Consider the following 27,318-nt stretch of genomic DNA (forward strand, 5'->3'; position numbering starts at 1 on the left):
CGACTAGACGTGTCCAGCCTCACTCAGTTCTCTTGTATTGAGTGAGGCCGCACACATATAGTCAGCATGTGACCGCATGTATGCAAATCACATACTTGCGGTCACAGTCAGTGTGAGGATTCACAAGCCTTTAAGATGCTGGCGCACATGCAGTTGTTTTCCTTTGTGAAGCCGCTTTAGGAAAAAAGATGGCAATTTTGTTCGTGACGCAGCTTTGTTGGTGGTTTGTCGACGTTTCTGCAGCAGCTCCGCCACCCGCATCTTTTTTTTTTGCTATTTAAACTTTAACTAGTGAGCAAGAATAAGCATGCTACTTCTTTTAAAGCGAACCTGTCAGTAGGATTGTGCTAGGCAAACTACATACACTGTCAGGGGGGCGCCGTTATACTGATTAAAATGATACATTGGTTGATGACATCCGTCCTGTGGTTCTTTTTTAATCTTTACCTTCAGTTTGGAGATAATGATATGCTCGTGCTCTGGGGGAGCCTGTGGGGGGCGCTCTATCTGGTGCTCTGCTTACATATTCATCTGTATGCTCTTATGACCGCTCACTGTGCCTTCACTGACCTGCTTCCTATTTTACATAATGCATATACTATTGTGGGGTAAAAAAAACAAAACCTACATTCAGCAAAATGGCGTTGGCGCCCATGCATGCGCAGTAGCATCTATTGCTTGCCGATAGATGTTACTGCGCGAGTGCCGCCGGTGGCCCATATTGCTGCAGCCCAATTTTTTTTCCTCTAACAAATGGCGTTTGTGCAGTAGCATCTATCGACAAACAATAGATGCTACTGTGAGAACGCCATTTTGTTGGAGGAAAAAAAAATTTGGCTGCAGCATTATGGGCCACCGGCGGCACTTGCGCAGTGGCATCTATCTGCAAGCGATGGATGCTACTGCACAAGAGCGGGTGCCATTTTGCTGAATGTAATTATTATTATTATTATTTTTTTAAATACAACACAATAGTACATGCATTATGTAAAATAGGAAGCAGGTCAGTGAAGGATCAGCGAGCTGTCATAAGAGTATACAGATGAATATGTAAGCAGAGCACCAGATAGAGCGCCCCCCACAAGCATACATAGATGGGATTCATCACCCAAAACCAGGACTTCTCATTCTTTGTGGATATTTGGACACTTTTCAATGTACCCTCATTTTCCCGTCCTGAAGTGTGGGAGGTTCTGCCATCAGACCTCTCCTCGGCATTAGATAGGAAGGAATTGGTTTTTATTTTCTCAAACAGTTCAATATGGTGCAGAACATGGAGACAATCTTGCTCCTTAACTCCGAGTTTTCCACACAAGCTTTCCTCACATAGCGCTCTGGGTCTATGCAAAATGAAACTTATCCACGACGAGGATGATTCCACCAAACAATCAGACCCCACTGTTTCCTTAGGTCAGAGTGAGCTGACAAACTTTTTTTTTTTTTTTTTACTAGAGATAAAAGTGAAAATCATGTCTTCCACATAAACCGACCATTGCTGGTAGAAAGAAACTGCAAAATGTTCTCTCCCTGATATAGGTGTTATGTATCTCTCCATTTACTGGACTCATAGGTATATTTGATGGGATTGTCCATGTCTCCACCCCTTCTAGGTGATCTTCTCCTTGCATGAAGGCTTCTCCTGAGCGCTCTCTCTAAAGCAATGAAGGGTCTTTTTAATACGTTATTATTGGAGAGGTTCCCTAGATATAGGAAATCACACTCCATCCTTTCCATAATGGAGTTTGTAGAGCACTGAAATAACTAATCGATAATGACTTGTTATACAAGACTGGCATCTCCCCTCCCCATTGGCAAACTCCTCTCCACGTCGGGTTGCCAAGTATCATGACCCAATCCTGTGGCCTCATCCTGCTGGGTCATACAAACCGGCTCAGACAGATGGCATCCTGCCGCTACTTTGTACTGGGACTCCATTACTGTTCCAGTTCTGCTACATCTGCCACCACAGTTCCAGCTTCGCTACATTGGTTTCCACTTTAATAACTAAATCCAGGCTACAAAGAGTCTCCATTTCTACAGCTTAGTTGCTCAACTTTGCTACACCATCACATTGACATCCCCGACCAGCTCAACTTCAACAACTCATAATCTGCTGCACCAGCTCCATCTGTCCGTATTGCTGACAATCTACACCAAAGGCTGCGAGGCTCCAACTCAGCAGGCGAGACAGAAGACTGCTTTGCTTACTTCCCTGAAACATGGTATTACTAGATGTCTTTTCACTTCCAGCATGGAGTGCAGAGCAGTAGATCATAAAAGGGCGCTAGAAGCATCTATTAAGTTCCCCTCTCTCCTTTTTTTTTTTTGCTTCTGCTACTCACTTGTGACCACTTGCACTTCAGTTACAAGCATCCTAAGTATATTATAGTATGTACCTCAAGGACTGTTGTCTGACATTTCACTTGAAGGGTCTTTCATTTCCATTCAAAATGTTAATAAAAAAGCAATTTACCGCAACAAAATAATAAACATGTCTGCTTTCTTCCAGAAACAGCGCCATTCTAGTTCAAGGTATTTGTCTGGTATTGTAGTTCAGTCCTATTCACTTAAAAGGGGCTGATATGCAATAGCAGAAAATTAGGTAAGCTCACCGTTGTAGGAATCCACCATCGCATAGGTAAAAGAGATCCAGCAAGCTCCTCGGCGGCCATGTGCAAATAAATCCAGTAAAATCATGGCAGCTTTATTACATTTCCATTAACTCCTTCACGACATGTGCCGTACATGTATGACACTTGGCATCTCCCTTTGGAGCAAGCACCTTTCTGGGCACATGACAGCTGATCTGACAGCTGCAGGTGTTAACATGTTAAATGCTGCTGTCAATCGCTGACAGCGGCATTTAACATGGTCGCAGCAGAAGGATGTCACTGGTCCTGCTCATCGGCGTCCGTGTCACAGGACCGCGGGTCGCTGATGAGTTGGCATGATAACCCGGGGTCTGCAGGAGGAGATCCCTGTGTTGTCCTTGCCAGGATGCTATCAACGCCGCCCAGCACTCATACCAAGTGAGCAATTCTGCTACACACAGGTGATCTGACGATCGCAGCTTCTAGTCTCCCATGGAGACCATTGAAGAATGTAAAGAGTAAAAATAAAGTTTTTAAAAACATTAAAAAAAAATATAAACAGTTTACGTCACCCTTATTTTGTCCCATTCAAAATAAAACAAAAAAAATCAAATATGCACATATGTGGTATTTCTGAGTTCAGAATCGCCCGATCTATCAATATATAAAAATATTTAATCAGATCAGTAAACGGCGTAACGAGAAAAAAATCAAAACGCCAGAATTACTTTTTTTTTGTAGCTATAACATTGCAATAAAATGCAATAACAGGCGATCAAAATATCCGCACGGGTCTCGGAAAATGGTGGGTTTTTTTTAAAACAAAGTTTGGATTTTTTTTTTCACCACTTAAATAATCAAGAACCTATACATGTTTGGTATCTATGAACTCGTAATGACCTGGAGAATGATGATGACAGGTCAGTTTTACCATATAGTGAACATGGTAAAAAAAAAAAAAACAAACTGTGGAATTCACTGTTTTTTTTAAATTTCACCGCACTTGGAATTTGTTTCCTGTTTTCCAGCACACGATATGGTAAAACCAATGGTGTCGTTCAAAAATACAACTCGTCCCGCAAAAGACCAAGGCCTCACACAGCCAAAGTTATGGCTCTGGGAAGAAGAGGAGTAAAAAACAAAAAAGCAGAAACGGAAAAGGGCTGCGGTGTGAAGGGGTTAAAATCAGGTCACAAAACAGGACAGTGCTCTAGTGTTGATGCGTTTCATCTTTAGTAGTCTTAATCGTATGAAACGCGTCAACACTACAGCACTGTCCTGTTTGTGAACTGATTTTGCTGGAAATGTAATAAAGATGCCAAGATTTTTGTTATATTAGCTGATAAGCAATGCCGACATATACAAGCGGCACACACAACTTTTGCTTAGCACAATGACTATAAGCAGATCCCTGAAATAAAGCAAATAATAGGAACGAGATCTTAGGATTTTTGCTCATTTTAGTTTGTGTTTAAGATTCTCATTTTTAGTCTTCACAGGAAGTTTGTGCTCTTTTGTCCGATTAAGTTATCGGTTACAATTCTTCCGTCAGAATGATCAATCATCGCCTATGGTTGCCCGATATATTAACTATATACACTTGGAATAAAAAAAATAGAGTTTACACAGGCAGGCAGATAAAATAACAGAGGGGGAATCTATAAAAAGGTTGCACTGAAAGAAACACTTCATGGTGATCTTCTTTTGCCATTTTATATTCTTTATCAGAGGATGGTCCCTGTCAACCCTCTACCAATGTGGCCACTTTAAAGTACTGTTCCAGAGTAGCTTTTATTTTACTGCTGGAGTGGTGCTGCTAATCTAAGGCCGTGTCCCTACTGTCATACTTACCTGCCGCCGGGTACACCTTCTATCACCACCGCTCCTGTTGATCTCCAGCAGTTTGTGATCTGCTGGATGGCTCCAGTGTTTGCTGGATGAGCCGGAGGTCACTTGTCAATGCAAGTCTATGGGAGCCTCATCTGATCCTTAGACTTGCATTGAGTGCTTGTGAGCGTTACTTTGGACTTCCGGCCTGTGAAAACGTGCGGTCACAAGATGGCGCCGCGGGATCGGCACTGATAAAAGATGAAGGCAGTGGGGGGTAAGTTTTAGACTGGGTCAGGGACCTTAGATTAGAAGCACCACTCCAGTGCTGAAGGAAAAAAAAAAAAAAAAACACAATGCTGGAGTGGTGCTTTAAATGACAAGGCTCCTGTATCACGGCTATGGATGAAGGGGTCATAAAAACTTGAAAAATTAATTTTTCAAAAATTGATATTTAAAATACGGCTTCTCAACAAATTCATAGTGACGATCTGAACCCCATTTCAGTCCAGTCTTGTTTCCTCAAAACAATATTCTGTTTTATGAAGACAAGAAGGATGCTTGATTTAAATACACACAAAAGACAGTGTACCATAGCAGCAGATTACATTAAAAAAGAGAAACTCTGCATATTAAAGCAGGAGAAAAGTTCATGGTCCTGAATGTGTGTCCCTGGATGAAGCACTCCTCCTTTGGCAGCTCACTAAACAACAAACCAAGATGGCAGCTGCAGCGGCGTCATCCTGCTGCCCCCTACTGTACAGAATTACTAATCAAAGGTAATGGTGGTCAGAGGTGTGATCTCTAGGGTGTGCTCCAGGGTGTGGGGAGCGGGATCAGTGAATTCTGGCAACGGTCCGTTTCGATGGTGGCCATATTCAAATTTAATGCGCAGCTCTCCAATCTTGGACAGAGGAAGAATATCTGGGATCCACTCAATAGTGAATGGGGTGGGCTCCTTCTGGTCTGGGGACGTGTTACCTGCAAAATAAAGAGTGTTAAAGCCTAGGAATTACCCCTGTCAAGTAAACGTTTTTTTTTTTTTTTTTTAAGATTTAAAAAAATCCATTCTGACTCATTTTCACCAATTTGGCATTATAAAAAAATTAATTATACACAAATATTTCAATAGTTTATCAAATAGAAGTAAATAGGGGTCTTCTGACCCTCATCATAAGTCTGTCGTAGATTTCACCCATAAAGGTGAAATTTGCAGCAAATCCCTCATTAAAGTAACCGTCATTTCATAAATCAATAAAATACAAGAAAATAAAAAACTTTGTAATATATCTTATCAGAGAAATCTAATCCTTGCTCCTCCAGGATTGATCATTCATTCCCAAAATTCTCAATTCACAGGTAAAATCTGTATTCAGTGAAGACAATATGTTACATTACTGAGATAGGATCTTATCAGTAGCATCTGCCATCTCCTATATAAAGAGGAGGCGCTAGAGGCAGAGCCCCGCCCTTCTACCTAGATGGGAGGCGCTAGAGGCAGAGCCCCGCCCTTCTACCTAGATGGGAGGTGCTAGCGGCAGAGCCCCGCCCTTCTACCGAGATGGGAGGAGCCAGAGGCAGAGCCCCTCCCTTCTACATGGAATCTTATAAGCACCAACTGTCAAATCTCAATCTTGACAGAGAAAGAAGCAGATTTCTCAGATATATTATATAACATACAGTACAGACCAAAAGTTTGGACACACCTTCTCATTTAAAGATTTTTCTGTATTTTCATGACTTTGAAAATTGTACATTCACACTGAAGGCATCAAAACTATGAATTACCACATGTGGAATTATATACTTAACAAAAAAGTGTGAAACAACTGAAAATATGTCTTATATTCTAGGTTCTTCAAAGTAGCCACCTTTTGCTTTGATGACTGCTTTGCACATTCTTGGCATTCTCTTGATGAGCTTTTATTTATTTTTTTTATTTTACACTTTTTTTTATTTTATTTCCTCCGTATACTGTAGTATATACAGTATATAGTTCAAATATGAAGCTTCATAGGAGGACCAGGACAACAATGACCAGTGCTTTCAGTAGGCCCCCAGCTGCTATGGCAGCCCATCAGCACCACATGAATGTCACTGACCAGGATGGACAGTGCCATCTAAACGGTTAAACAGCAGTGCTAGATGTAGGTGTCGGCTGCAATGTATGGATCGGGCACAGCTCATACCAGCCGGCACTATATGGAGAGGGCACAGTTTCTGAGCCTTCTCCATACACCCACAGCCGAATCCCTAGGACGTACTATTACCTGCTGGGGTGTTAAAGGGTTAATTATTCATAAAACATACCAACTTTCAGGAAGGTTTTTAGTTCAAGAGGGCGTATAGGCTGTTTTTCCAGTCTGCCGTATGTTTCTGCTATGTTTTCCACTTCCACTTTCGGGCATTTAAATAAATCGAATGTCCCATCTCTGTTCTGGACAAAACTTCGGGTAATTTCTAGGGGCATCTGAGCAGGAGAAAAAAAAAATCCATTAGTGCTTTGTAGTGTTGAGCGAGTATGTTCTGTTAACCCTTTCGCCGAGTATGCTCGGGCCGAGCTCCGAGTATTTACAGCTGCTCGGTGATATGTTTGAATCTCTCCCGTGTGCATGATTTGCGACTGTTTGACAGTTTTATTACATGGGAGGAATGTGTAAGAAATAGACATTCCTCACATGTATTAAAACTATCAAACAGTCGCAAATCATGCACACGGGAGCGATTCAACCATATCACCGAGCAGCTGTAACTACTCGGAGCTCGGCCCGAGCATGCTCGGACAGAATATACTCGCTCAACCCTAGTGCTTTGTAATAATGTGGCACCCCTGCGGGGGATTACCACAAGATCCATAGGTGCAGGGAGAGATGTATACTTGGGCACACACAACACCTTCCACCCCAGGTCTGAGGGGAGGAGTCAGTTTCCAGGGAGACAGCAAAAGCGGCAGTTAGTCTAGAGAGGGATGAAGGAGGAGGGAGACAGAGAGAGCTGATGGCTGAGGACCAGTTAAGCCCTGAACTAGGAAACTGGTCTGTGTTGTGAAGCGCCCTAGAGAGAGGGACGGAGGCTAGAAGGAGAAAAAGAGATAAAACTATTATCCCTTTAGCTCACCCGAGATTGCTATTAATTCAGGAATAGCATAGAAAACCCAGACAGATCAGGAGGATTTACTCCCCCTGAAGAAGAAGGGGAAAGAGTTGCCAAACTTGACCAAGTATAGGACCAGGGGCCCAGAAAGAGAATTGGTAGCCCCAAGGAAAGGTCCTCATTGTCAGTTGTGGAGAAGGACCCCAAAGAAAGTAAAAGGTGGCAGGCTCAGCTTAAGGCAGGACTGATCCCAAACAACGCACACAGTGTTAGAGGAGGCCTCACAAATCTCCAGGGTGAATATCTCTACCTGCACCGAAAACCTGGTTACCCTCCTGAACTGTACCTGTTACCGGACATCAGTAAAAGAAAGGTACTGAAACAAAGTCTTAATGTGTGTGTGTGCCTACTTTGACATTACTGCCTATAGCGTTCGTACAAGCCGTATGCCGATCACCTCAGCAACCATACACAGCGCTGGTAACCGATTTTACCAGTTACCACAGGAGGCGTCAGGACAGAATACTCCCATCATCCTCACCCCCATCCCTTTACTAACGGTTCAGGGCACGGAACCGGGAACCGACCAACCGTGATCCCCACAGAAGTAACCCATCCATCCCGGTATCAGAGTACCCCTACCCCTGTCGACCGACTCAGTTTTCAGTTTGGCGTCACGAACAGGATACCTGTGTGCTTAAATTGGACTTTATTGAAAGTTTGTGTACTGTAAAACGGGCCGTCATTACTGCGTCATAGAGAAATTAAACTGCGTCACAGAGCGGAGAGAGTCGCGGGGGCGCGGCTAAAGGAGCGCGAGGATAGCCCCGCCGTTTTTTTTTTTTTTTAGTCACTAGTTACTGAAGGAGTTAATCGTAGCGGCTGGCAACAGTTAACAAGGGGGGCACCGTCATGAGTGAAGCAAACAATATCCAAGACCTTGAGGGAGGGGATGCCCAAGACACAGCAGCAGCCGGTTCCTCAGCTGGTGAAGTAGCCGCAGCATCTGGAGCGATGGCCCCGATAATGCCAATTGCCTTGCCGTATGTACCGGGGGCCAAATGGTTACCGACGTATGAAGGTAAACCCGGTACCTTAGCAGCTTTCAAACGTAAAATGTGTGCGGTGCTGGACATGTATGCAATGACAGGAAAGCAGCGAGCCTACGTTGTGCAGGGACAATTAATAGGTGCAGCGGAGCTAGAAGCTGAGACTTGGAGCGATGCTGATGGAGACTCTTATAGAAAATGTGTTTGATAAGCTCAAAGCTGCTTTTGAAAAACGTACACAGTCTGAACTAAGGATGCTATTCTACCAGTGCAAGTAGAGACAGCAAGATACCATCAGAGACTTTGCCCTACGTTTACAAATGGCACTCCGGTCCATAAAACAGGTAGATCCAGCAAGTGTGCAAGACGAAGATAAATTGCTTGCAGAACAGTTTATGAATGGGTTGAGATCAGACTTTCACCGTCAGCAGGTGCACATGTGGGTCCTACATCATCCAGATGTGGATTTTAATACCTTAAAGGACCGTGCTATAACTGTACTACGAGACCCATTAGCTGCAAAACCTGCAATCCCATCCTGGCAGGTTAATACCTCTCACATGAACTTAGAGCCTACCCCTAAAGACTCTGTAAAAGCGGTAGGACAAGCTGTCGCACCCGAATCTGCTGATGACCTACGTAATCAGGTGTTACAACTAACCAAAAACATGGACTACGTGTTAAAACTCTTGCAAGCCAGACTGGAGGCACAACCACCAAGCAAAATCCAGTTAGCTGAATCCCCTGAGGATGTTCCGTGGATGAGGAGAAAGCTCATGTCGCCCGTGCAGGGGACCAACGCACCATTACGACGCAGAGCCATGTCGCCCGTGGAGGGGGATCAACAAGTCGCCCGTTCAGGGGACCAACGCACCATTCCGACGCAGAGCCACCGAACACACGGATTCTTCAGGACAACCTGTTTGCCTTCGTTGCAACAAACCGGGCCACTTTGCAAGAGGATGTCGTTTAAACCCGAGATTCCTGGGTCCGCGGGCCAACCCCCAGGAATAAAACGGCAGGGCCCATATGACTGGCGTAGTCGGTATGTGGGAGGCCGCCCGTACCTCAACATTACGCTACAAGGAATCCCCCACATCAGCCCTATTGGACACTGGGTCACAAGTCACCACCATCCCACATATCCTTTACAAGCAATTTTGGTCTGATGCTGATCTTAGCCCCACAGACTCTAGTCTTGTCATTTTAGCAGCTAATGGTCAACCGCTGAATCAGGTGGGGTTTAGAGAAGTGACAATAAAGCTGGGGAGGGTGGAGTTGAGAGGCCAAGGGTTATGTGTGGTAGAAGATGACCCCAATAACAAATGTCCTTACATGGTGCTTGGTACTAATGTGATTGAAAACTGCCTTGAAGAAGTGATGTTTTTACTCCAACAGATTACAGAGACTGCTGGCATTGGGCGGAGGAGAGTCCTTGAAAGAGAAATCCGTGCCTTAATTCAAAAGCAACAGGTAAATCTGTCTGGGGGGGGATTGGCAGTGCGCGGGTAACAGACCCGTTTCCCATTGTATTACCACCAAACAGTGAAATGATGATATGGTGTCGAGCAGCTATGGGTATCAGAAGAAAGGAATACCAGGCAATTGTAGAACCGGTATATTCAGAGCATAGACCTACACTGCTGACAGCTAGAGGGGTGGTGGATGTACGCAAGGGAAGAGTACCAATCCATGTGTTGAATTGTGGTGAGGAAGAAGTGAAACTACCCCGGTATGCTACTGTAGCAAAGCTGTACACTGTCAGTAATAACAACATACAGACACTAGAGCCCTTGCCCCCGTCAAGTCAGGCGGAGGACAACAACCCCAAAGGACAGCTGGAGGAGTGGTGTCAGCAGTTGCACATAGGGACTGATGCCACTCCCGACCACCAGAAGCAAGGAGTTTACCAGGTAGTACAAGAGTTTAGCCAAGTATTCAGCAAGCATCCATTAGATTTTGGGAGGATAAAAGGGGTACGCCATCACATACCCACAGGAGATCATCCCCTGATTAAAGTGAGACATAGACCCATCCCACCAAACCACTACCAGTGTGCTAAACAGATGCTGCAGGACATGAAGGAGGCCGGGGTTATAAGAGATAGCTGTAGTCCTGGGGCGGCCCCCTTAGTCTTAGTCAGAAAAAAAGATGGCACTGTGAGGATGTGTGTGGATTACAGGGAGGTCAATAAGATCACTCACAAAGATGCTTACCCGTTACCCCGGCTAGAGGAGTCTCTTGCTGCATTAAAGACTGCTAAGTATTTCTCCACATTAGATCTCACTAGTGGGTATTGGCAGGTCTCCGCTGAGGAACAAGACCGGGAGAAAACAGCATTCACAACACCAATGGGCCTATGCGAATTCAATAACATGCCATTTGGGTTATGCAATGCACCGGGGACATTTCAGAGACTCATGGAGTGCTGCCTGGGACACCGGAATTTTGAGACGGTACTTTTATACCTGGATGACGTCATAGTGTATTCCAAAACCTACGAAGAACATCTGGAACACCTAGTGGAGGTATTTACAGCTCTAACAAAGTATGGAATGAAGCTCAAACCATCTAAATGTTACCTGCTAAAGCCAAAAGTCCAATACCTAGGGCAGGTGATCAGCGCGGATGGTGTAGCGCCAGATCCGGAAAAAGGGACAGCTATCCGAGACTGGCAGAGGCCGACCACCATCAGAGAGGTACGTCAGTTCTTAGGTTTGGTTGGGTATTACAGAAGATTTATTAAGGGCTACACGAAGATGGCAGCGCCCCTACAAGATCTTCTAGTAGGCCAAGCTAAGAAGAGAAGGTCTGCAGAGCCGCCGTTGGAATGGGGAAAGAAACAAGAAGACTCCTTCCAACAAATGAAACAGGCCCTGACCGGTGAGGAAATCTTGGCGTACCCAGATTATAACCTACCATTTGTCCTCTACACGGATGCAAGTAATGTAGGCCTGGGAGCAGTACTGTCCCAAATACAAGGAGGCAAGAAAAGAGTAATTGCCTATGCCAGTAGAAGACTTCGACCTACCGAGAGGAACCCGGAAAATTACAGTTCCTTTAAGTTGGAGTTCCTGGCCTTGGTCTGGGCAGTCACGGAGAGGTTCAAGCATTACTTAGCAGCTTCAAAATTTACCATCTTTACGGACAATAATCCGCTAACACACTTGGATACTGCAAAGCTTGGTGCATTGGAGCAGCGCTGGATGGCCCGGCTATCGAACTACGACTTTACCATCAAGTACCGAACAGGCCGTGGAAATGCAAATGCTGATGCCCTCTCCAGAAACCCTCAAGTACATTTGCAAGGGCTTGAAGAAGAAACAGATGACTTGGAGGAAATAGAACTTCCAGCTTTCCATAAAAGTAGAAAATGGAAAATGACAGAAACCCATATCTACCAGAACCGTCAGGATGTTGCACTAAACCCGCTGCCTCATTATGGATGGAAAGAAACCCAAGACAGCGATCCGGCAGTGAGCCTAGTGAAGAGGCTGGTAACCCAACTGGATTCCAAAATTGAGAAGAATGCTCCCCCAGAGGCCCAATACCTGTGGAAAGAAAGAAGCAGGTTATTTATCTATAAAAACCAATTGTGCAGACGGTATATCAATCCAAGGACACATGAAATGGTATGGCAAGTTGTGGTTCCAAGGAGAGACATCCAAATGGTATTGGAAGCGTACCATAACGGAGCAGGACACTTTGGATGGAGAAAACTGGAAATACTGTTACGTGAGAGGTTTTATTGGATTGGCATGAGGTCTTCCATAGAAAAATGGTGTAAAAATTGTGGCCCATGCTCATTAAGAGGAGATCGTAACAACCAGAAAGCACCACTCCAGCCTATCATAACCAAACAGCCCTTGGAACTAGTAGCCTTGGATCATGTCAAACTCACACCCAGTAGATCAGGCTATACTTATGCTTTTACCATGGTGGACCACTATTCCAGATTCCTAGTGGTAGCTCCTGTGAAGGACTTGCCAGCTCAGACAGCAGCAAGAACCTTTCAAGCTTATTTCTGCAGGCCACATGGATATCCAGAACAGGTATTGACAGATCAGGGTCCTGCCTTTGAAGCGGAAATATTTCAAGAGTTCTGTAGCTTGTATGGATGCAAGAAAATTCGTACCACGCCTTACCATCCCCAAACTAACGGAATGTGCGAAAAAATGAATCACGTGGTAATAGACTTGCTGAAGACTCTACCCTTGGAAGACAGAAACAGATGGCCAGAGAAATTACCAGATCTGATTGACATCTATAACAACATCCCAGTAAGCTCAACTAATTGTACCCCGGCATACTTGATGAGAGCAAGACCAGGAAAATTGCCAGTGGACTTTGAAATGGGCATTGTAGTTCCTGAGGAAGACCCCTCAAGTGCAGATTGGGATACTAGAAGAACAGAACAATACAAGAAAATACAGGAGTGTGTTGAGAAAAGTCTAGTAAAATCCAGAGAAAGACAAGAAACCAATTTCAATAAAAACGCACAAGGAATCCCGTTAACCCCCGGAGAATTGGTTTTGAAAAGGAAAAAGAGGACTTCATAAGCTAATCAATGGGAAGAAGAACCATACACTGTATTGCCATCCAATTTTGACAACCAGAAAACCTGTCTAATCAGCAAGGATAACGGAAAAACAACAGCAACAGTGTCCCGAGACCACTTAAAGAAGTGTCCTCAACCCTTACAACAAAAAGAATATATCCCTTGTCCCATACCAGAAGAAGAGACGCCAAGGACAATTAAGACAATCTTAGGAGAGTTACCCGCAGATTGGCCCCAAATAGAATGAGCATATTTAATTCCCATGTTGACATTCCCACAACCAGTAGAAGGATCAAGAGCAGAAGAACCACCTGCTGCAGTCAAGCTAGGGAATCCTGCAATCGGTGTACCTGCCATTCCCACGAGGGGAGTGGGATGACACTCCGGCATACCTGTGCTACGTAGACCAACACATGAGTCAGTAAGTAGTGTTCGCTCCACACCAGGCTTACGCACCAGTGGGATACCAGTTTTACGGAGGTCATCACGTATTAATTTTGGACACCCACCACTCAGATACAGGGAGTAAACCATAACAAAAGGGAAATGTAAATAGGTTCAAAAATGTAAATATGTAGTTAAAGTCAGTATATAGAAGGGTGACGAGTAGACCAAAACAGGTTACACCAGGTACAAAACATAAAAAAAGGGGTGAGTAGAGTTGGCGTAAGAAGCGGTCTAGGGAGAGCAAAATCTTGGCCAATAGGTGACCCCAGGGCCAAAGGGCCTACAGTGCTTATGACCGGGAGAGGCCCCTGCAGTACCTAGGACCCTTGCGCCGAGGCTCACGTAGTAAATGTTTTGTTGTGTATTGTGAATTATTAAGTCTATTTGAATCTTTAAGCCTACAGAGACTTTACCTGTTTGGACGTCTGAAACTTTTTGCAAATTTTTAAAAATGGACCGGTGGTGGCAAAAAGACTTTCCCTTTAACAGCCTGCAGCAAATGGACTAGCGTTGTATGGACTGGTTATCCATCTTTCCCATTATCCATGGTTTTTGTAAATTTTATTTTTGAGACTCTGTTCAAATTACAAATATAAATGTTAATGTTATGTTATCTTTGTTAAAAAAAAAAAAAGTTTCAGTCCCGGAAGACTGAAGTTAACTAGGGGGGAATGTGGCACCCCTGCAGGGGATTACCACAGGATCCATAGGTGCAGGGAGAGATGTACACTTGGGCACACACAACACCTTCCACCCCAGGTCTGAGGGGAGGAGTCTGTTTCCAGGGAGACAGCAAAGCGGCAGTTAGTCTTGAGAGGGGTGAAGGAGGAGGGAGACACAGAGAGCTGTTGGCTGAGGACCAGTTAAGCCCTGAACTAGGAAACAGGTCGGCGTTGTGAAGCGTCCTAGAGAGAGGGACGGAGGCTAGAAGGAGAAAGAAAGAGATAAAACTATTATCCCTTTAGCTCACCCGGACACCGGAGTCCGAGATTGCTATTAATTCAGGAATAGCATCGAAAACCCAGACAGATCAGGAGGATTTACTCCCCCTGAAGAAGGGGAAAGAGTTGCCAAACTTGACCAAGTATAGGACCAGGGGCCCAGAAAGACAATTGGTAGCCCCAAGGAAAGGTCCTCATTGTCAGTTGTGGAGAAGGACCCCAAAGAAAGTAAAAAGGTGGCAGGTTCAGCTTAAGGCAGGACTGATCCCAAACAAAGCGCACATTGTTAGAGGAGGCCTCACAAATCTCCAGGGTGAATATCTCTACCTGCACCGAAAACCTGGTTACCCTCCTGAACTGTACCTGTTACCGGACATCAGTAAAAGAAAGGTACTGAAACAAAGTCTTAATGTGTGTGTGTGCCTACTTTGACATAACTGCCTATAGCGTTCGTACAAGCCGTATGCCGATCACCTCAGCAACCATACACAGCGCTGGTAACCGATTTTACCAGTTACCACAGGAGGCGTCAGGACACAATTCTCCCATCATCCTGACCCCCATCCCTTTACGGACGGTTCAGGGCACGGAACCGGGAACCAACCAACCGTGATCCCCACAGAAGTAACCCATCCATCCCGGTATCAGACCACCCAAACGTACTCTTTTCACAAACATTTTGGTGTTGAAAGCCCATGAGCATGTCAGAATAATTAGCCAGCTTATAGCTGAACGTTCAACGCAAATGTAAACCTCGTCTGAATTAAGATTAAAAAGTGAATAAATGGTCACATTAGGGCCTATTTTTTTAAATTAAATGATATATAAAAAGGTAACTGGCCATGTATACTGCTCATAATAAAGTTACATGTGGTTCCAGCTTTGCAAGGAAGCACATTTTCTTGAAGTCATTTGTCTCATGCCAATCATTTAGAAAAAATACATAACACTTCTTTTTAATATCCGTTATTAGTGGGAGGTTACGTCGTCCCCTCATGCAGCTTTCTCCGTTTCATCTTTTTCTGCCAGGAAGATCTGTGTAATTGTTGAGAAATCTCTTAAGCCAGTAAGGGTCTGATCACAGGCGGCACGATATGACAGCTGATAGCTATGAACTCTTTGGTTTACAAAGGCAGATCAAAGCAAACTATGCAGCTCGGTAGCGCAAGGCCTGTTTACACAGGACGATGTGCTGCCGAGAACGATGATCTTTTATGTTGCATAAGATCATTTCACCCGATCAACAAGCATTTTGCTCATTCATTGAGTGATCTGCAGCCAGTTTCAATGGCAAGATTATCACGAAATGTGAGTTTTTAGCAATGATATTTCTCAATTATCATGCATTGTAAATTCTTAGTTGTAGGTAAGGAGGAGGGGGATGCAACTGCAGTTATAAATTATGTGTCTGTGGAACGGCATGCTGTCAGAATGGAGGGGCATAGAAGTGGGGATAGATTTATTGGGAGGAGCAAGTATGATTTCAGAAGAGCACAGCCGCTCATGAAGAGAGAAAATAGGGATGTTCACAAGAATGCAGGTAGATGAAATAAAGACCCCAAATCACAATGTCTACAGCGTCCCCAATGTCATAACTTAGGCAGCTGTAAAACAAAAGTCACAATTTCCTACCTCTGGTGTGTCAAAGATCTGTTTAACATGTAAAATGTTAGTGATGTGCCAGGTATACTTGGAGAAAGTTCCCAAAGGAAGGGCGTCTTTTCTTACGAAGGCTGAAAAATACAGAGATGCAATGCACCAGCTCAGACCATTCTTTATACAGCAGGTACTGCTAATTTACTCTTTATTATCCCCCTTTTTCAATCTGGAACTTCAAGTCACTTTTTCACATTTACAAATAAAACCTAAATTATTAAAATCTAAAAATCATTGTACACCCACATTCCGAAATTTATTTATGGGAAAGAAGACACCTGGCACGTTATAAAAAGGTCACACCCAGCACTTTACACCCTTTGCTGCAATTTTTATGGCCAAGTCACATTTCATATGTGGATTTCACCAAGTACATATCATCTCTGATTGGTAAGGGGAGAGGTGATAACATGAAGACAAGCTCCTGTACGACAACTGAGGCCCCTGAAGGCTATACAGTGGGAGACGTGACAGTAAAGGATTGCATCCTTATTCATGATCTCAACTGCAACTCAATTATTCCCTATCAGGTGCATCTGCAATGTTACAGTGAAATATACGGCTCTGTGCACATGAATAGGTATTGCAGCTGCGGTGTGATGCGTGCACATTACATGACAGTACCTGTAGTGCAGTTGGGAAGGCGCATCCTTACATTCCCCATGGACAATCTCTGTGACAGGGCATCAAAGAAAGATTGGGGAATGTGAAACACCAACGGCTCCGGTTTACCTAGGAGAATGATTAAATGAAGAGATTAATTCGTGCGTAGGGCGTAATCACCCACATAAAACACATCCGCCATAACCTCTATTATGGGCGGTTTATGAAAGCCTGTCACTGTGATGGACAGAAACTTATCAATGGACCCGACTGAAAAGGGTTTGTACGAATCCCATCATTTTGATGACAAGAACAAAGTGATTAAAATCTCAATGAGACCGACAACATATTCTTGTTGATGCACATGTGAACACAGCTTTTATATTAATTTATACACATAAAAGTAGTGAGCCTGGAAATACATATATTGGATATAAAAAAAGTCTACACACCCTTGTTAAAATGCCAAGTTTTTGTTTTGTGAACATCCTCTTCTAACTGGGGATGTGGCTGCGTTCAGAATTAGTCAGTCAATCACATTAACGTTCATGTTACATAGTGATCAGTACTTGGCTGCCATCATTTACAGTGATTCGGATTAATTCCATATAAAGTTTAGCTGTTCTAGGAGGATTTTCCTGACATTTTCTTAGTTGAATATTACAGCAAAAAACATGATACATAAACAGCTTACAACACAGCAAAGGGATCTCATTGTTGAACGTTATCAGTCAGGAGAAGGGTACAAAAACAATTTTCAATGTATTAGATATACAATGGAAACTGTGAAGTCATTTATCAAGAAGTGGTTTCAATTTGGCACAAGAATGATATCTTAAATTGGATGTCCCTCAAAAATGTATAAAAAGACAAGAAGAAAATTGTTCCAGGGGGCTGCTAAGAAGCCTAGAAAACATTAAAGGAGCTGATGGAAATTCTGGCAAGTACTGGTTGTGTACTGCATGTGACAGCAATCTTTATATGTCGGGCTTGTGGGGTTGGGTGGCAAGACGGAAGCCTTTTCTTACAGAGAAAAAAATCCAAGCCTGGCTATGTTTTGCCAAAGCCTACAACAAGTCTGCCAAAAGCAGGTGGGAAAATATGTTATGGTCTGATGAGACTAAGGTTGACATTTTTGGCCATAATTCCAAAAGGTATGTTTGGCGCAAAGCCAACACTGCGCAATCACCCGAAGAACACCATAATCACAGTGAAGGCAGCATTATACTTTGGGGCTGTTTTTCAGCATCTGGAACTTGGTGTTTAGTCAAGATGGAGGGAGGGAATAATAATCAGTTCCAAATATTAGTCAATTTTGCAACAAAACCTTCAGGTCTCTGCTAAAAAGCTGACAATGAAAAGGAACGACACTAAGCATACCCCCAAATCAATACAAGAATGTATTTACCAGGAGAAGATCACAGTTTTGGAATGGCCCAGATCTGCATCCAACTGAAAATCTAACAGACCTGGAGCTACAGCGAGGAAAAGTGGAGAAAGATTGCCAATTCCAGATGCTCCAAACTGATAGACTCCAACTCAAAAAGACTGAATGTTGCCATAAATTCAAAGGGTACGTCAATAAAATGTTAGTTCAAGGGATTATTTTTATTTTTCCACCCAAAAACATTTCAGTTTATTTTTCAATTGAATTGTACATATTATGGCTGACATCAAAGGTGGAAAAAGTTCTGAAATGATTCTTCTTGATAGGAATTTTTTTACATGACAAAAACCTGGCATTTTACCATGGGTGTGTAGACTTTTTATATCCATTGTAATGTTACTTCTATTGTACTGCTCTTAAAGGGCTTATTTTTCCAGATTAGTGTACGGTATCTGCTGCATAGACTACATATAATAAAATCACAACCATGTGTAGTGCAGACATTGATCAAGCAAAGGCTGGAAGTTTTCAGCTCTTAAACCTTGAGAATTTTAAAAGCAGCTCTAGATAATAATATAGGCTGTACGTTTGGACCATGTATAATGTATTTCCAACATTACTCCATGTTTTATGGATATTAATTCTATATATTAACTGGAGGTGTACATTGACGCTACCGGGAACCAGCTCAAAATCTGTAACAGAGCCCCACGTACCCTGTGCCATTTATAAGAAGGGTGTCTACTTATATTGCAGAGAGACCTTACATGAACAAGTGACTGGGTGAAACGGCTACCTCAACATCCCCTAAACTACGACCAAAATATCTGGAAAACGATGTTCAAAAGTGACCTTGTACATTGTTAAATTAATGTAATTATGCCCACACTCACCAATGAGAAATGGACTTGCCACATTTCTACCCATATGTATACTGCTACTTACCATCAAACTGGAAATGCATGGTCTGATGGATCCGCTCGGTCACACTGGCCAGCCAGTCTAGGAAGGTCAACGACACCTGGCTCTCGTTCATCAGCTGATTTGGCACTGAGAAAAGGATGGAAGGTATCATTAAGAGTTATACTGCTTAGTCTAAGTTCACACAAACATAAAAAGTTGTCAAAGTTTCACCCAGAAAAAAATGACACATTTGTGTGTATATGAAAAAATATATATATTATATATATTTTACACCCACACACATATTTCTGTAGATACACACACATAATATATATTACAACCATTAATATACATATATGTAGAGAGAATGAGAAATACAGAAATAGTTCTTTATGTAGACCCTCAGGATACATTATAGGAGGGAATGAATTAGGGGGTGCCCACATACCCACATCACGTGGAGTCCCCCCCCCCCCCCTCTAATCTAGTATTCTAGGTGTGGAGTGCTGGGACTTGTGTTTAATTAAAAAAAAATAAATGCCAGTTCCTCTTTAAGACAGAGCATCAATGTCTGACCGCAGGGCCGTGCACTTCACGGATTACCAGGTACAGCCCCAGACAGTGGCAGTGCCATGAATTACAGCCTAGTCGCAGTCACTTGTATAGGCCTGAGGTGCGGTACCAGGCAATGCCACTGCTAATGATCAGATCCGTGGCTGATACACAGCGGAGGACACCGGACTTATGGCTCCCCGAGTGCTCACACTTCCATACAGTGATACACACTATGACAAAAACAAAGACGTTCCACTCTATGGCTTTTAGTCATTTTCTTAGATTTTCTTTTTTTTTTAATGTTTTGCAATTTCAGATTACCGGGTCTCTTTGTAGCGGAGTTGATTGCTGGCTTTTTCGGAGTGGTCTTCTTCAGACTGGGCGTTACAGCATCCTGGACTAAAGAGTTTGCGCCTGACACAAAAAAATAAAATAGCAGCTGAATCTGAAAACATCATTGCTTTATTACCTAAATGGTAGAGAACTACTACTATATGTGTACATTAGGCATGTGCACAATTAGCCAACTGGTTTCTCTTCAAGTGGTTGTCCACTTAAAAGTTCAGCTTAATGTTAACCTAAATGCATGTATCTTAGGCTAAAAAAAGACTTCTTGAAATTGGACTTTTGCCTCCTATAGCCGTATTGTTGTCCATTGCTGGCTGTAGAATGAGTTAACTGAGAATCTGTTAGCAAGCTATTCCTGACACAGTGACTCAAGAAAACCCAATGGCAAAAAAAGTTCATGGATTCAAGTAAAACAAAAATGCCTTTAGAAAGTGGAAAACCCCTTTTTGGCTTCTCTATTTCGCGTTTATGTGGAAAGAAATTCCGTTCGTGTCCTAGTGAAGCACCGGCTCCTTTATCAAGCTATGAATATATAATTTTGCAAAGAGGGAGCCAGACTAGATTTTTCTGCTGCCCACAGTCCTGGCGGCATAAAACAGTTGACATGTTCCCCTTAATTTGATAACAAAATCCAGTAAGGGTCGCCAAAAGTATGGTTGCATCTCTTAGCAGTTTTGCAGATGTCAAAGCCTGAAGAGGTGACAAGAAGCATGCATATATACACAACAAGTCATTTTTACATTGCTGTGCATATGTTCACTATTTTTGGCACTTTTTTAGGGCTTTTTCAGATGGGTTGCAGGCATGATCTGCCTGAAAAACACATTGTGTGCACAAACCTGAATATCAAAACCTGAGCTCTTACGAGAGGCAATAGAAATATTCATTATTGCGATCCGGTCTATCATCCAGGCTTTGTGCTATTGTCTGCGGTTGATCCTGCGAAAAATTATACAGAAGTGATGCTAAGAGTGAGCACACACGTGGTTGGAGTGAAGGCTGGCTACATGATGTCGTCTCTCATTAGCCAGCAATAACACACCACTGGCTGTCATTTAATATTTGCATTTCATTTTGTTTTGCGCTGCTGGGTGAACCCGCTTATGCCCATGGCATCACATTGTACACAGATGACTTCTGTGACTGAGGTGTGCAGGATCTTTACCTGGAGACTCCTCATTTCTTGGCTTCTTGGGTTTGAGCAGTGGCGAGGATTCTTCATGTATCTGCACCACGGTCTCTACAGTGTCCATCTTACTGTCCGTCTCTAACACTGTGATCTCTTTAATTCCTGAGGATTTACAAGGAGGAAATAGTGAACAGTACAATTAATGTGGCCTGGGCTTCACAGTTATAGCTCAATCGTTAAAACTAGAGTCTATAGGGGAGCAATGAGTAGCACGCGACACGAAATATTTCACTGCACTTCAGCTTAAAGGGAAGGTCATAAAAAAAGGTTTTCAACAATAGATACATTAAAAGTATTAATGCTTTAATTTAAAAACTTACTATTTTTTTAATGGTATAAAATATGAAAATGTAAACAGTTTTTGATATTTTCATTTTTTAGAACTAGGGGGAGCAGCTGCTATAAAAACCTAGGGTACTGCTAGTGGTAAAGTAACCTGGAGACGTGGCCCTTACAGTGGCCACCAGACAGCAACGCTCCTGCACCGAGTAACATTCAAGTGAATCACATTTCTGCCACAAATGAAAAGACAGAATAAGATACTGCTGCACTTTACTGATGTCCGCTGCCCCTTCCTTGCTGGCATCAGTGATCAAATCATTCATGGACAGGGTATCTAAAAAAAATACCTATGGTGCAGAAATATCACTGTACATGACTTGTCTCAAGGTTGGCCCCTTTTTGAAGAGATAATGTGAAGCGTGGCTCAGTGGTTAGCACTGTTGCTTTGCAGCGCTGGGGTCCTGGGTTAAAATCCCATCAAGGACATTTGGAGTTTGTATGTTCTCCGCGTGTTTGTGTGGGTTTCCTCCAAGTTCTCCGGTTTTCGCCCACTCTCCAGAGACATACTGATAGGGAATATAGATTGTGAGTCCCAATGGGGACAGTGATAATATTGTCTGTAAAGTGCTGCAGAATTAATGGAGCTATATAAGCGAGTAAAATAAATCTGATTCGTACTGCCCAAACCACGAGCAACATGAAACAGACCCAAGCTTATACATTTTGTTCCGATAGGCTGTGTCGTTTCAGAGAAAACAATAATTTGAAAAGCTGTTGTGGACCATGTGTGTTGGATGACCAGGTCCCTGGTGGCTTCTCCCCACCCAACTACCCTAGCTGACATGTTTCTACTTACACACACATAGGGAGCGACAAAGGGAGCAGGGCAGGGAGGAGCCGCAGAAGACCTGCTTTGGACTAGTCATCCAAGACACACTGGGCCCGATTAAGAACGGTGTTGGTGAGGGGGTGTGCAGGAGTCAGACGCTCATTATCCATGAAGAAGTGCACCCCTCTACACAAATTTGGATCGTATGAGGAGTGACGTGCTCCACCATGTGCTACACCAGAAACCTTACTCCAGTCAGGGACTTGAGTGACATTTCTGTAGTACGTCATGAGTTAGATGTGCTGTGGCGTTACGCCTCCATCCTGCCCATTTTAGCGGAGCTGGGAGAAACTGGCATGAAAACGCCAAAAGTCAAACTTTGGGCACAACTCCGAGTGGAGTCTAAATTTTGCAACTTTTCGAAGCTTTTACACCAGAATGTAATATTATAGTAAGGCAGTAAATTTAATTGATCACAGGTTCCCCTAAAAGGACTAATTAAAAAAAGTAAAGAAACACAAAAAAATATAAAAAAAGTCTGGCTTCATAGGAGTTCAAGCATGGCAGACACACGACCTTCTAAAGGTCCCTGGCTGCCATATCAATCAATCAGCAGCCAGAGATCATGTTACGCAGGGTGCCGGTAGACACGAGGTGACAATGCTATTTAAGAGGTTAAACTGATGTGATCAGAGCTCGCTGTCAGGTGCTGGTGCACGGCCGACACATGCACTTCATGGAGCGGGCTCAACTCCTGAGCCTGCCGCCACATATAGTGATACCACTAACGAGTTACATGAATATGTCATCAATGTCCTTTATCCTAAACTAGCACTCTGTCCCTTACCTTCAGACATAATGTAGAAATATTCAGTGAATTCCTCAGTAAGGGTATCATCGCTGGCAAAAGCCCCCAGGCAGGTGTAGAAGTGCACACACTTCTCATTTTCACCCCTTGACGACGTGGCTTTTGTCGTTTTCTGGGTTTCACAGGAACAATGAAAAAGGTGGTTAGCTCCTTTCTGAGTGCCAGTTTTTTGTGTGAAGTACACATGGATGTAGCCAAGGCTGTTCTGTGGGCTAGGCTTGCACCGCACTACCAGGACAGATTTGTTCACCCTCTGAACCAATGGCCCCATGCACTCACTAGCGAGTACCCAAATATCCTGCTTAATTTCTGTTGGCATCTGCATAGCATTCAGCACAGAGCTTTTTAGTGGCAGCGGCTCAGCTTCAATATGGCAGGTCACCGCCTGCTTAATGTGCTGGCACTGATTCTCTACCACCCCTCGAACTGCTGCTTTGAGACAAGACGGCGCAAAACAGCGTCCAGAGCTGATCTGGGTAATGATTGTCCCCTCTGCAGTCTGTATGGTGGTCTCAGAAATACCCAGGACCACAAGGCATCTGTGATCAGGACCGCGGTCCCGTTGCCTCACGGAGAATATCTGCATATCAGATCCAGTAAGAAGCTTCACGGCATCTCGAGGAGGAGGCTTGTTGTTTCGACACCGGAAGACGGTGCCACAGCTCTTGTTCTTGCAGCTCAGGCCACGGGTCCCGTTGTAAGTACCACAGTGTGGGCATTTCCGAACACCTCGCAGGGTAGGTTTTCCCAGGTTAGAAAGGAAATCGGGGACTTTTGGTTTCCCAGGACTTGGCTCCATACTGATATATACCCTAAAATGACAAAATAATCACAATTAGATAATCCATTATTTCCTAAGATACTTGAAGAATGGATTGTGAACCCACTGTAAGGAAAAGGTCACTTTACTAAATGTAACAGCAGCTGCCAGAAACTTAATCCTATCCCAATATGTAGTAGGTGTAATAATAATAATATTAGCAAATACCTCCAATTAGAAATGTAGTATAGTTCTTCTGATTTGCTTAGTCTCTTTCCTTATGTGCAGGCATTGCAGGACATTAGGTATTCATGGTTACGACCACTAGCAACTAGCTAAATCATATCAGAGGTCTTAACCATAGATACCTAAGGTCCTGCAATGCCTGCACATGAGGAAAGAGACATAGTGAATCAGAAAAACTATACATTTCTAATTGGAGGTATTTGCTATAATTATTAATTATTATTATTACACCTACTACATATTAGGATAGGATCTTGGAGATGGAAATACCCCTTTAATGACGCCTTCTCTTGGGGCACAATAAAGTAACGACAGATTAGTCAATGTCAGCAGTATGTATCACTGAAATTAGCTTACCCATCCGGACTGCTTTAATACATCATTAAAGGTCTATTCCTATATTTAGAGGTTATCAACTTTCCATAAGATAAAGGATAATTTGCTGATCAGTGGGGAGGCCAACCATTGGGACCCTCACTGATGCCGAGTATGGAGGTCTGTAGAACCACTTCTGAAAGGATCGGTGGACTGACAAGCGCACGTCTGCTTCACTCTATGGAAGAGCTGGAAAAGACCAAGCGCTGGACTTATCCATCTCAGAGACCCTACAGATCAGCCATTAAGCACATATTCTGAGGATTTGTATGATGGGAATAACCCTTAAAGGATTCTCATATATTCATAACAAAGAAACTTTCCTGTACAGTTTGGTTCCCCTCATCCATATACATGCAAGGCACGGGGGGGGGTTATCCAATACTGCTTATCATAGGGGTTCAACCCACATCGATCCTGTTGCCAGCTTATTCTATTGGATGACCCGTTAGGGCACGTTTCTGGAAAACCCTGATCCTTTATAAAATATAGAGAACTATATGTATTCATTGAAAGCAGGGCGAATCCGCCATGTTATTAATCCATTTCCTATTGTGATAGTGGATCCTTCAAATATGTGATTGGTGCGGGCATCTGACCTCTAGGACCCCCACAATCCTAATAATAAAGGGGCTTTATCATTGGTAATACCCCATGTCCCGTTCAGTCGTCCCTGAACAGCATCACTCCTGCCCACACAACTCGGCTCCATAGACTTGGAGAGTATTGCAGACTGCACAGACCTGAAACCCCCTCTTCCTCAGGGTTAGTGGGGGTTTGGGCAGTTGGTCCCCCACTGATCATGATGATGTATCCATATGAGATGCCAATGCTTTGGTCTTAAAGGGAACCTTTCACCATAAATAACACTATTAACCTCCAGATATGTGCCCCTGACCCTGACTGACACTCCCTCTAAATTGGGGCCTGCTGTCAGTCAGGGCCGGGGGCGCGCTTAACCGCATATCTACAGGTTAATTGCGTTATTTCTGGTGACAGGTTCTTTTTAAGCTACAAGTCTGCAGTCACTATGTGGGGAGGGAGCATGACCTCAAGTGTGTGATTTATATACATGCGGTCACATGCCGACTAGATGAGTGCAGCCTTTCTCAATGAAAGTGTATTGAGCGAGGCCGGATACAGTCTAGTCTGAATGCAGCCGGAAGAATGCAAATCAAATGCTTCAGTCACATGACTGCTGGTCCCGGGGAATCCTCACAAGTCTGCAGTCAGAGTGACTGCAGACTTGTCGCCTAAGGCCTGAAGACCCCTTAAAGGTCAATTTTCACACAACCAATTTTTATGGTCCAGGTATGACCTGTGATGTCGGAGCCGGCCACCATCTCCTGACCCCAAAACAACGGCATCAGTGGTCTAGGAGGCTGCTGCGCTCCGGTCAGGAGACAGCCGGCTGGGATGGGTGTCGTGGTTCATTCTCGGAAGGTGAATGTTGGACATGTGAATCTGCCAGTATGACACTTCCATTTACACCGCGACCATTAGTTCTGGTTGAGCCACAAACAACAACCGCATTGTGTAACCCATAGCAACCATCACAACACTGCTCCAGCCCGGCTGGTGTCTATACTGCCTGCTCCTATTACCCGGGTCACTGAGCCATACTGTATACATAGGTGGTGCCTACAGGAGCCCACCAAGAACACAGAAGCCCCCTCCTCCTCCATACAGAAGCCCTAGGGCAGCAGCACCGGCTGACGTCACTTCCGGCCCCTGAGCCCGCTCCGCTGGTCCCGCACAGTGCCGTTATATATCACCCGCTATTGCCGCCTCCGTCCCACTACACCCCGGTGGTCCTTCTACCCCTATCCCTGCTCTTACCGCCGGCCGGGGGCCCCTCTGTGCTCTGCGGGGCCCTCGTCTTTCCTCGGACGCTGCTCCGGAGCTTCTTACAAACACAACGCAGTGAGCGCTGTAACAGAGGAAGTGATTGCACGGCGCTGGTCACGTGGAGAGCGACGTCACCGGGGGACGACGGGAAATGTAGTTCATTTCTACTCCGCTGTGCGGCTGCAGCTGCTGGGGAGGAAGGTCTTGTGCTACTACTGCTCCCAGCCAGCCCGGCTGCTGCACGTTGTAGTATTGGTGGAGTTTCTTCTTTGTCCACCCACATAGACATAGGAGGAGGGCTTGTCTTTTGTAGTTGTAGTTTTGAATGACTCCATTCATTTTAACACATAATGTACTGGAAAATAGAAAAAATAATCCCCCTTTGTGATGACAACTGTATAGTTTCTTAGATCCGACTTTCACCTTTGTGGTGACACAGGATATGCATTTTGTCAGGGATGACATTGGAGAGTTCACGCAGATCCCACCGCTGCCACCAGTTTGTCAGGGAGACACAAGTCTGCTGCCTCCAACAGTCAGGAGGATTACACGCTTGTCTGACTAGTGATGGACGAGGCCTCGGCTGCTTCCACTACCTGGCTGGTTATTGGGGGACTCACAGTGAGCGCATGGTATATACACCTCCAATTCCAACGCATGGAGAATAGGTACAGGTGCATCTCACAAAATTAGAATATCATCAAAAATTTACCGTATTTTTCAGACTGTAAGGCTATGTGCCCACGATGCAGAAACGCTCCGGATTTTTCCTGAGCGTTTCTGCATCTCCCTGGCAGAAAAAAAAGCATGCGGATTGTACATGCGGATTGTACATGCGTTTTCCTGCCAGGGACATGCGGAAGTGAAGCGTTCTTCACATGCATTTCCGCATGCGGTTGACAAGCGCTTTCCAAGCGATTTTAGCATCACTTGGAAAAGTGCTTGACAACTTGGTCACACTAT

General features: G+C 44.0%; 1 protein-coding gene across 1 annotated transcript; it reads right to left on the reverse strand.

Moving 5' to 3' along the window:
* Nucleotides 1-1,029: 1,029 nt before the first annotated feature.
* CUNH2orf42 (chromosome unknown C2orf42 homolog) lies at nt 1,030-26,479 on the reverse strand. The gene is made up of 9 exons (XM_073653591.1): nt 26,347-26,479; nt 23,106-23,938; nt 21,124-21,249; nt 19,932-20,024; nt 19,098-19,202; nt 16,787-16,894; nt 16,139-16,239; nt 6,729-6,888; nt 1,030-5,399 (listed from the first exon to the last, which is right to left on the reverse strand). Exons 2-9 carry the CDS (start codon nt 23,923-23,925, stop codon nt 5,188-5,190), a joined length of 1,725 nt encoding a protein of 574 aa, XP_073509692.1. The 5' UTR covers nt 23,926-23,938; nt 26,347-26,479; the 3' UTR covers nt 1,030-5,187.
* Nucleotides 26,480-27,318: the final 839 nt, after the last annotated feature.

The sequence above is a fragment of the Phyllobates terribilis genome, unplaced genomic scaffold (assembly GCF_046119375.1).
Source record: "Phyllobates terribilis strain yellow unplaced genomic scaffold, ASM4611937v1 Scaffold_11__3_contigs__length_659146591, whole genome shotgun sequence".
In the NCBI taxonomy this organism is placed as follows: domain Eukaryota; kingdom Metazoa; phylum Chordata; class Amphibia; order Anura; family Dendrobatidae; genus Phyllobates; species Phyllobates terribilis.

Coding starts and splice junctions, on each gene's coding strand:
- CUNH2orf42 (XM_073653591.1), bottom strand. CDS start 23,925: ATGGAGCCAAGTCCTGGGAAACCAAAAGTCCCCGATTTCCTTTCTAAC. Junction 21,250..23,105: donor TTTCTACATTATGTCTGAAG/GTAAGGGACAGA, acceptor GTAAATCCTCAG/GAATTAAAGAGATCACAGTG. Junction 16,895..19,097: donor CATGCATTTCCAGTTTGATG/GTAAGTAGCAGT, acceptor TCATTCTCCTAG/GTAAACCGGAGCCGTTGGTG.